Source organism: Otolemur garnettii, unplaced genomic scaffold, assembly GCF_000181295.1.
Source record: "Otolemur garnettii isolate 467f Iridium unplaced genomic scaffold, OtoGar3 scaffold00001, whole genome shotgun sequence".
Lineage (NCBI taxonomy): Eukaryota > Metazoa > Chordata > Mammalia > Primates > Galagidae > Otolemur > Otolemur garnettii.
Window position 1 is genome coordinate 28304853 of NW_003852396.1, and position 11275 is coordinate 28316127.

Below are 11275 nucleotides of genomic sequence, written 5' to 3' on the forward strand. Positions count from 1 at the left end.
GTCATTGTTGTTTGGCGGGTCCGGGCTGGGGATTCGAACCCGCCACCTTAGGTGTACGTGGCTGGCGCCTTAGCCGGTTGAGCTATAGGCGCCGAGCCCTTTTTTTCTTTCTTTCTTTTTTTATCTTGAGGCAGAGTCTCACTATGTCACCTTCTGTAGAGTACTGTGTTTTCATGGCTCACAGCAACCTCCAACCCCGGACCCAGGTGATTCTCTTGCCTCAGCCTCCCAAGTAGCTGGGACTACAGGTGCCTGCCACAAAACCCGCCTATTTTTTGGTTGTAATTGTCATTGTTTGGCAGGCCCGGACTGGATTCGAACCTGCCAGCTCCAGTGTATGTGGCTGGCCCCCTAGTTGCTGAGCTATAGGAGCCAAGCCCGGTTCTTTTCTTTTAATATGGAAAGGCCACATGCAGTTTTCTATGTGTTGATGCAGTGATCCCATAGAGAAAGGGAGAAGGGAAAGATGCAGGAGAAGAAGAGGGGAAAAAAAGAACAGTCCTTGGGTCAGAAAGGGTATGAGATCCAGAGCACATGTGGAAGTATTGGCCTTTTGAGAGGAAAAAGAAAACTCGTCCTGTAGCATGAAGGAAGGCCGAGAAGAAGGTGGATGCTAAAGCAGATAAGATTGATTTGGTGGTAGGGTTTCCCATTTGATGGAAGCTTCCATTTTCTCAGTATACTTTAGGTACAATCAGCAACTCTTAAGTAGGAAGGGGAGGACAGGAGACCTGTCCTGTACCCCCATTTGAAGATTCCCTCTGTTCTGCCTCTTCTTAGGGCCTGCCTTGGCCCTGACAGCTGAAGCGGAACACTTTAAGAGGCTACTGACTCTTCTCAACAGTGCCCTGGGACTGCTATACTGAGGCTGACCTGCTTCAGGGCCAGAGCAAACAACCCATCTCTGAAATAGGAGAGGGCTTATTATTTCTGGATCTGTTGCTCTGGTTTTCCCACAAGATCAAAGGGAAGGCCAAATCTTTCATTCTACATTAAAATGACGCACCTAAGCCAACGATCCTCCCAGTCTCCATTGCAAAAATTCATGAAACAAGTTTTTCTCCTCCCTCTCCCCACTATATAATGGAATCAGGTCCCTGTGTAACATGAGTCAGGTCTTCACACCTTTCTGGGTCTACTTCCTTATCTGTCAGGTGGTGTTATCAGTCCTCATGGGATGGTTATACTGTAGAATACTAAGCACTGCGCAGATTAGGCATAGGGCCAGCCCTTAGCTCTCCCAGCCTATGACTGCCTTGTCTTTTGACCATCACCTCTCCAAGAAAGAAAGGGGGGAGAAAACATGGCTGCTTTAGCAGCACTGCTGCATAGTTTCAAATTCCTTAATCAGTCGAGTTCTCTGATTCTCCTTTCTCTTCCCTCTTTCAATGAAGTAACTTTTTTTTTTTTTTTTGAGACAGTCCCACTATGTAGCACTGGTAACCTCAAACTCTTGGGCTTAAGCCATTCTCTTACCTCAGCCTCCCAAGTGCTGGGTCTACAGGCACCTGCCACAAGGCCTGGCTATTTTTTGTTGTTGTTGTTGTTGTTGTTTTTGTCGTTGTTGTTTAGCAGGCCTGGGTTGGGTTTGAACCCACCAGGCCTTATATATGTATGTGGCCAGCACCTTAACCACTGAGCTACAGGCATTGAGCCAATGAAGTAAGTCTTTACTGGGCCATCTTTCTGGTTTTGTTAAAAGTTATTTCTGATTCTGTTAGATTAGCTGTGGCATTTAGTTTTATCCACTTCCCTAACACAGGGAGGTGCGAGGTAGGCAGTAAGAACAGCAGTAGTATGTTTATGTGTTTCTTCAGACTGTCTTCCACTTACGTAGGTTTTCTCTCTTAGGAAAATCTCATCTACTCTGGTGACTTCAAATAATGTTTACAGTTTGATAACTCTTAAATCCTTATTGTCAGTGTAGTCTACTTTCTCATGCTGCAGATCCAGAGGGATTCAGCTGCACCCTAGACATCTTGTCACTGATGTGTCACAAATCATTCACTGTGTCCAAAACTTGAGCTTGCCACCCTCCTCTGTATAACCCCCAACACCTGCATTTCTCCCATCATCCCTGTATTTACTCCTGCCAGAAGTCTGGTTGTGATTGCTTATTCCTCTTACTTCTTTATCCCCCACCACCCATTGCCAGTCTATTGCCAGGGCCAGTTAATTCTACCAATTAAATGGGCTTTTAAACCCACTCACTTCTTATGATTCTCTTGTCTAGGCCCCAGGCATCTACGCCATGACTATTTCTAACTAGTCTCACCAAGATTCACATTTTCCCACCATGTCCATTCTCCATACTATAGCTAATGTGATCTCCCACTCTAATCAGACTTTCACCCCCAATTTAACCTACCACTGGGGGATGCACTCATTAAGGTTTTCAAAATGCCAGAAAATGTTCATATTCCTAAGCCAGTCAACAGATCTCACTGCCCAGTTTATTTGATCTCTCATTGGCATGTGACACAGTTGATCTCTTTCTCCAGATTTTATTCCTAAATCTTTTCCTCCCTCAATCTTTCCCATCTCATTTACCCATACGTCCAGGTAAGCTCCAGTTTAGTTGTTCAGGCCCAAACTCTTAGAATCCTCCCCAGTTCCTGTTTGTAATTGCCTAGAAAATTCTGGCAGCTTACCTTTAAAATATATCAAAATCTAAATGATCATCATCTCTTGCCTGGATTATTGCAGGAGCCTCCTAACTTGTCTCTGTGCTTCTGCCCTTACCCCTTACAACCCATTCCCCATGTAGCATCCTGTTACTCCCTCAAGATATTAAATCATGTGACTTCTCTACTCAGAACCTCCAATAACTTTCCACTGATGAATAGGGGAGAGCCAACATAGGCCCTGAGGACAGGTAGGCCAAGGAGTAGAAAGGTAGTTTTGATTTTAGGCTTGAAATTTACATCTTTCAGCTAATGTGCAAAGCCATGGTCCTGAGCTAGGTGCAGGAGAAAATAGCTATGCCCCCTTCCCTCGGTTCCCCAAAGAGCCAGCCAACTTCTGCCAACTGGCTGTCATGCTTTAAGAGCTAGACCTGTTGCTATGGATCCTGCCTTCAAGGAGCTCATAATTTGTTGGGAGGTACTGGCCTCAAAACCACTCACTTCCTCAAGTGACATTTGTTTGTATTAGCATTTATATATTAATAAAACAAGGCAAAGAGAATAGGGAAAGGAAAACAAAGCCATATGGGATGGCTTGAGTAGAATTCAACAAAGATGGAGGAAAGGCTTAGTAGGCTGGATTTAAAAAGAAGAAACCGGCTCGGCGCCTATGGCTCAAAGGCTAAGGCGCCAGCCACGTACACCTAAGGTGGCGGGTTCGAATCCCCAGCCCGGACCCGCCAAACAACAATGACGGCTGCAACCAAAAAATAGCCGGGCGTTGTGGCGGGCGCCTGTGGTCCCAGCTACTTGGGAGGCAGAGGCAGGAGACTCGCTTGAGCCCAGGAGTTGGAGGTTGCTGTGAGCTGTGATGCCATGGCACTCTACCCCGGGGGATAGCTTGAGGCTCTGTCTCAAAAAAAAAAAAAAAAAAAAAAAAAAAAAAAGAAGAAACCTCAGAGAAGCAAACAGAAGGTAAAAACCAGGAGACATAAACAGTATGTGCTAAAGAGTTAGTCAAAAATGGGAAGAGATGGGCCTAGACTGAAACAGGATAGGATAAGAATCAGAGGTGAAGACCAAGAAGCAGCCTGTCATCTGAGATCTGAGCCTTGACCTTTCTCCCCTGCCTGTGAGCTGAGCTATGTCTTATTCTATGCCTTCCTGCATCAAGCCTATGCTCTGCCCACGTCATGAATGAGCCCCTGGATTAGCCTCAGGCATGAGGCCAGATCCTGCTATTCATGAGGAGTGAGAGTAGGAGGCAAAAGTAGAAGGAAAGGCCAGGCACAAATTTCCCAACCCCTCCCACCCTAGGTTCTCACCTCTACTCTGCCAGACCAGAGTGTTTCTGACATCACTTGTTATGTTTTGGTGTGTGTAGAAGGGGAAGGGAATGCTGGAATGAAAGAAATGCTAAGGGACAGGGACATGCTCAAAGGCTTAGAGCCAGGAGCTGGGTACTGGGAAGTTAGGCCCGAGAGGACAGTCTGAGAAGTATGCAAAGCAGTTCTCAAGGCTGTAGCCATTCTATGTGCTCAGTCCAGACCCTGAATTAGAGGCCCAGGACAACACACATCCTCCAGGCAAGGTAATAGAGCCCTGGCCTCCGAAGTCTATGACCTGTCCATCTATGAGTCTTAAGACTTCGGGGCTGCTACTTTTCTCTCCAGAGCCCAAAGAATTTTTCTACCCCCTGGTTTCTCTTACACAATACCAGGGGCATCACCCCAGTCCTGATAGAGAAACCGTCTCCAGATCAGATCAGCAAGAGGCCTCAAGAAACTTCTGATCCCAAGGTTCTCTCTTCTCAGGTTGTGGTGGTGGCCCAAAAGGGTTTCTGATAAAGGCCACACAGAGCTTTTAGATGAGCAGCATAGCCAAGTGTGTACAGAAGTCAGGGAAAGCGGCCAGAATTGACTGGTGCCTACTCTGCCCCAGGCTGCAAGTTGGCAGATACCTCAAGAAAGGGCCCAGGGCGCTTGCAAGAGTATAACTTTAACCTTTCCCTCTCAAGAATCTCGACTTCTGAGTCCTCTTCCTGGCAGAACCAGGGTTCAAAAGGTTCAGGAGTCTTGTCAGGGCCCTTCATTGTACAGACTAAAAACTGGGGTAAGGAAGTGACTATAGGCCCTGTGGACTGGCCCTGTCAGCGAAGGCTTCTTGGAGGGAGGGTCAGGTGGCATGGGGTAGGGACAAGGCATGGAGGCAGCATTTAGTAGTAAGAACTGCATGGCCCGAGCTCCAACGTGGGAACAGAGGGGATTCTTAGAGCAGGAGACCAGCTGTGCTGCAGCTGGGCTGAGTGAGTCCTATTTAGGATTTGTCTGTCAGGACTAGGGCTATGGCCTAAGTGTTTTGTCCTCACTTCCCCCAACTCCTAGCTGTGGCTGCTGAGTTTGCTGCTCTCTTGAGCACCAAGGAAGTCCTAGTACAGCCAGAGTCGGGGAGCCACCGCAGGGGAAGGCAGCCAGCCAAGGGGGTGAAAGTTAAGCAAGGCAGTGATATTGAGCCTTCACTCGGTGCCTGAAGCTGCAATCTGTTGGCAAGTCCACCTAGCCAGCCAGAACCAGGAGGCTGTTTACTTTTAGCTTTCAGCTTCTGAGTCAGTGTTTATGTCACTTAAGGGAACATCTCTGGGAAAGAACAAAACTTTAGGCCTTATCCAAGGCATGGGAGGAAAAGTGGGGAGGGCAATGAAGTGGGAAGAGTTGGCCTGACCTGGTACTGGGCAGGCTTTACAGAAGCGCTGTATCCCAGGTCAACTCAGAAGCTTAACACCCTTCCCAGAGTGGACTCTGAGGAGAGCAAAGCTTCATTTTGCTCTGGGGTATGCAACTGCTGTCAGCCGTTCTTTTTTTCAAGATGTTGTACCTACACAGAGCCTTGGTCATATTTGAATTTTATTTCAACTTCACAGTAGACCTGGGTAAGGTAAGAAGACCAAACGGAAGTTCTTACCTCCACTTGGCAGTGAAGCTAAGACCCAGAGAGATGCAGAGAAAGAAAGTGTCCTGGTCTTGAGTGAGAGGGACAGTTGGACTGGGACATAAACTCATGTCCCTTCCACTCCACCTCAAAGTGGAGTAGGGAGGGGCCCCTGCACCACCACTCCATGGAAGCATGGCCTATACAGAGAGATCCATGTAGGAGCTGGCATAGAAAAGAACCCAGAACACAGTGGCTGGGATCAGATCATATATGAGACTAAAGAAGAGGGTGAGACCCTCCTGAGAGAGCTTTTGGAGAAGAGGCCATATCACAGGGACCTGGCCAAAGAGGGAGCCAAGGACTGGGATAAGTCCGTGGTCTATAGAACACCTCCTCCTCTATTACCTGCTTGTCCTATGCCCTGTTTCAAGCCAGGAAACCAAGGCCCAGAGAGAGTGGCTTGCCTAAAGCCACTTGGCTAAGAAGTGGTAGAGCTAGGAATAGAAGCAACTCCCTCTGGAGGGTTAGCTGCTTGCCCAGGAAGCGCACTTTTTCTTTCTACCACCACTTCTTCCTCCTTCCACATGCTCTATTTTCTCCCCAGCAGAGTCCTATCTTTGTTATTAAAGGCTCCTTTAAGACACATCTGTTACCAAAGAGACCTGTCATGCTGTCATGTTTATGGATGTACAGGAGCCCAGAAAAGACATGGATGGGGGAAGATTTAATGAGGCATCCTAAGGGAGCCTCTGGCCTGATACTATGCTTAACACCCAGACCACAGGAAAGCCAGGACATGGTCAAACACTCCATCCCTGTTCACTGGGAAGGTCCTTACAGATCAGGTCAAATTCCCCCAGACATTCTGAAACTTCACTCAGCAGTGAAGATGGTCAGCCTCTCTTTCTAAATCTGTCTTCTGCTACTCTCTATACCTGCAGTTTAACTGGGCCCATTCTTTTGGTTGTTTTTGTTTGTTTTTGAGACAGAGCCTCAAGCTGTTGCCCTTGGCATCACAGCTCACAGCAACCTCCAACTCCTGACCTTAAGCGATTCTCTTACCTCAGCCTCACAAGCAACTGGGACTACAGGCGTCCACCACAACTCCCAGCTGGTTTTTGGTTGTAGTTGTCATTGTTGTTTGGCAGGCCCAGGCTGGATTCAAACCCACCAGCTCTGGTGTATGTAGCTGGTACCTTAGCCACTTGAGCTACAGGTGCCAAGCCATTTGGCCTATTCTTAATATTTTTCCAGCAAAAAAATTCCTTTTTCAGTCCAGGCACAGTGGCTCACACCTATGATCCTAGCACTCTGGGAAGCTGAGGGAGGAGGATCGCTTGAGCTCAGGAGTTTGAGACCATGCTGAGCAAGACTGAGACAACATCTCTAATAAAAATAGAAAAATTAGCCAGATGTTTTGATGGGCACCTGTAGTCCCAGCTCTTCAGGACACTGAGGCAGGAGGCAAGGACTTGTGCCCAGGAGTTTGAGGTTGCTGTGAGCTAGGCTGAGTGCTACCCTGGCACTCTAGCCCAGACAACAGAGCAAGACTCTGTCTCAAAAAAAGAGAAAAAGATATTCCTTCTTCGTACCTTTGCTCAAGTTAAGTCTCTACAAGGCAAGACCTCTCTAATCTTAACTTCACACTCCACCTTGAGTCTTTCATCGTCAAGGTACTCTTCCAGGGATTTCATCCGGTGTCACCCGCTGTCTAGACTGCAAGGTACCTTTGACAATCCTGCTTCTGTGTGGGCTCCTCCTGCCTCCCCCAAGGGTGGATAGTTCCTCCAAAGCACTTGATAGGCTGATAATTTCTTAAGCCCTCAAGCTTCACTGCTCTGGGAAATTTCACCTTGGATGGCCCCTCAAGAGTTGTGTATTTTAGGGTAGTAATCCTAACAAAGAATCTTTACTCCTAATCAAGATGTTTTTAAAACCCTTTCAAGGTCAATGAAAGCCAAATGCTGCTTAGTGTGTGTTCTCTGTCCTTCTACCCCCAGCCTTGTCCTTCACACAGAGCCATCCCATCTTGTCTTGGTCCCTGGGCTTGGGCCATGCAGATAAGGCTTCCTAGGTCACTGGGTCCATGTGTGGGTGCTAGAAGGTTGGCAGAACCAGCCACATTCAATCCAGCTCCAGGGTAGATAATGGGCCCAGCTAGCAGGTATCAGCCTGTACTCATGCTATTCCCTCTAATGGATGATCTCACCCCTCCACCCAGCTCTGTTCAAACTTTGCCCTTCTCAGATCCCACCTCTGTGTGAAGCCTCCCCAGACTTTCCTAACTGTTACTATCTGTTCCTTTCTCAGTGTTCCCAAGCTCTAAGCATCATCTCTGTGTTGTTGGGTAGGTCAGTGTCTGTCCCCCTTCTAGTTGAGAAGCCTACTTGCTTCTCAGCCTTTTGGCTAAGATCAAGTATAGCTGAGAAACCCTATGGAAACAAAAACCAAATCTGTGTATTGTCTAAAGAGTTGATCAGGTAGAATAGATCTTAGGCTCCTGAAAGGTTTGATGAATCACCCACAGAGGTCTTTTTACAGTCAGTTCATGAACTGAGGAGAGAGCAGGACCCAGGTAAGTCTCTCTAAAGCTTAAAAATGCTTCTCTTTTAGAAGGTGTGGAAATGAAGGCCTGATTTTAGGATTTGAGACAGAGGACTATGCTTATAGGCCTGTTTTCCTATCTGACTTAAAAACATCTCCATAGTCCCCTCTCACCATAACAGAGAAAGAAATTAAAAAGAAGATACATCTGTGGCAGTGCCTGAGGCTCAAAGGAGTAGGGTGCTGGCCCCATATGCCAGAGGTGGCGGGTTCAAACCCAGCCCTAGACCCTGCCAAACAAAAAAGAAGATACATCTGATGACCCAGAAAATCCATCTATGGTAAAGACAGGATACTGGAATGGGACATGTATCACCTCTAAATCCCAAATCATTCAAAAAACCATCATCTTGGATCTTGGGAATAGAGAAAGGCATACAAAAGTTTAAAGTTCTATAGAGACTCTGAGAGGGTTTGCCCTAACTAGAGGCCTGGCGCATGGTAGGCCATCAACCACTTGTCCTAGAATGAATGAATGAATGAATGAAAAGGTTGCTGCAAGCATTTCCTCCCTACCCAATTTAATCCTCTGGCCTGGTCCTGCTCACACTGGTATAGCAGCTACCAAGCTCCTATCTTGGACCTGGCCCAGCCAGGGACACAGCCTCTAATCCAGTTCGTGTCCTACACAAGATCACTCAGCTAGGAGGGGGAGACAACAGGCACAGGTTAGCCCATTGGCCTGAGGCTTTATGGGGGTGCAAGTGCTTCCCATATTTTGGAAGGAAGAGCTACAAACACCAGCAAAAAGTAGGTTTTCTTCCCTTATAACATAGGCCACCAAAAAGACAGGGAAATGTTACCATCTGGTCTCTACTGTGCAGCCCAGGTAAGCCTCCCTGTGGGCTGACAGTGCTGAGAGCTTGCTTGGGTCAGGTGGTATACATTGCCCTGGAATTTAGAATTCTAGATTGGCAGGGACCCTCAAGATTACCCATCCACCTCACCTTTTTGTGGGTGGGAAAGTGACACCCAAACAGTAGAGCAAGAATACCTGACTCCCACTCCCCCCCATCTCATTCTGACTGCTATTATACTTCTTTGTGTAGATCTCTCTGTCTCCCAAAGCTTTGAGCTCTAAAGGTCAATAACAAAGTTCTGTTAATTTCTGTGTCCCTCTTACAGATATTTAAAGGTCAAAGAAGATGTTGCTGATCCCAGAAAGTAACCAGGTCTCTCTCATTAGCAGAATTGCAAGGGGCAGGGAGGTCCTAATCTCTAGGGTCCCCCCCAAGCTGATTCTCAGTGCCCAGGATGTAGGACAGCATGCTGTCAGTACTCTGTCAGCTTGTGATCATCTCGGCTCCTAAGATTTGAGGACAGGGAAGAGATATTTATCTACAAGACAGGCTACATGCTGCAAAGTCAGCCAGGTTTGCCTGTGGTAGATAATCCAAACTCCTTTTAGAACCACTTCCTCCCCTACCAGTCCTCCACCTCTTCCCCAGGGCTTTGCTCTCAACCAGCTGCCTTCCTGTACAGCTTTAAGCTCCATTAGTGAAGGTACCTTGACACAGAGTAAGAGGAAAGGAAAGAAAAAAGGTTGAATGAGCAAATGACAAAGTTAGAGAGCCCAGAGGACCATGATGCCATGACGCAAAGTCAATCACCTTAAAGATAGATTTAATGGTACCCTGTCAGCCCAAGAAAGAGAGATGTTTGGTATCAGGGCAATGTGTATGTGCTTCATGTCACCTGGCAGTTCCAAAAACTCCAAAGGGCCAAACAGAGAGTACATTATTCACTGACATCTTCTCCCAGGAGTTGGATATATTCCTAAGGTCACACATGGGACAGTAACAATTCAGAGAAAATAAGAAGTTTCAAATCTGTCCTGGAGGTGACAGCCCCCTCCTTCTCCAAAGGCACAAGAAAAAGTTAGGGTTAGGGTTCATATCCCAGCTCTGCTGCTTGGAGCTGTGGGACTTTGTGTTTATTCCATATGAATTGTGGTTTCTTCATCCACAGCATGGGGAGAAGGATCTACACAGCTTACGTGGTTAAGGGTAAACAAGATAAGGTAGATAGCATGCTTTGTTAACCAGTCAGCTCTACATAAATAGTAACCAAATGACCAAAAGATGAGAGGAACCAAAGTCATCTATTGGTGATGTCATATCTTCAGTGCTCACCTAGCTGACTTCTTCCTCTCCAGGACAAGAGTGGAGCCACCAGGGGAACCCTCTCCCGAAGACCTTGTCGTCCCAGACCTAATTCGCTCCCTCCCAACCTGCCTGAGGAAGAATCTCGCAGGATCGCACGGATATTTTCTTCCCGGTACTCCCAGAAAGACTAATGCAGCCTGAGGAACTAAAGGAAGCACAACCTACACCTCTTCCCTCAGCCTTGTACAGCTTATAGGAAGCACCAGGGCTGGCTCCCTGCACCAGCCTAGTCTATGGCCGCCCTGAGAAGCCTTGCCAGTCCAGACTAGAGGAGCATCCCAAACCAGCCTAGGGTCCACCTGCCAGGACTTCTGCTTCTTTCTTCTAGCAAAGGCTAGAAACAAAATGGATTCCAGCGCCAAAGTGGCCCATCCATCTTTTGACTAAGGGACCCAAGCAGGCAACTTAGAATGGAGAAACTGCTCTAGTATCCTTAACTCAGCTGACTTCTGACATGAGTCTACCCCCCCGCCCCCCGCCAGTATATGATGGACCATTTTTGCCTTAAAGCTTGGGGTGGGGGACTATGTAGATTGTGCACATAGCTGAGGAAATCCTAGAGCCACCTGCAGTTTATTGTCATGGAAATAGGATATTTTATAGATATAAATTATTATGCTGTATCAAATTAATAGGAAGGAATGAAGAAATCGCCTCCTTCCAACTTTTACCCTGATTGTAATTCTAAACCATGCTTTTAACTTATTGTTTTTACCCAGTTCTAAAGGTCATTTCCTGCCCATGTTTGAATAAAGCCATATTGCTATTTGCATTCTGTGCACAGTGTTTCCTGGATTGGCCACTGAAACAGGGGTGCTAGGAATTCACTTGTGCTTTTAACTGCCAGTAAGAAAGCTTGACAACCATACAGTCTCCTAGAGAAGCTTGTCTGGAACAGCGAACCAGGGTCACCATGAGACTTGAGCTCCTCCAAAGATCAGGTTAGTCCAA

General features: G+C 47.1%; 1 protein-coding gene across 1 annotated transcript in view; it reads left to right on the plus strand.

Annotated features, from left to right (window-relative positions):
- Window positions 1-11073, plus strand: part of C2CD3 (C2 calcium dependent domain containing 3) — a 142218-nt gene extending 131145 nt beyond the window's left edge. Inside the window, exon 33 of the mRNA XM_003780906.3 lies at window positions 10315-11073. Within this exon, the coding sequence (XP_003780954.1) occupies window positions 10315-10455 (141 nt within the window). The 3' untranslated portion in view covers window positions 10456-11073. The remainder of the gene's footprint in view (window positions 1-10314) is intronic.
- The last annotated feature ends 202 nt before the right edge of the window (window positions 11074-11275 follow it).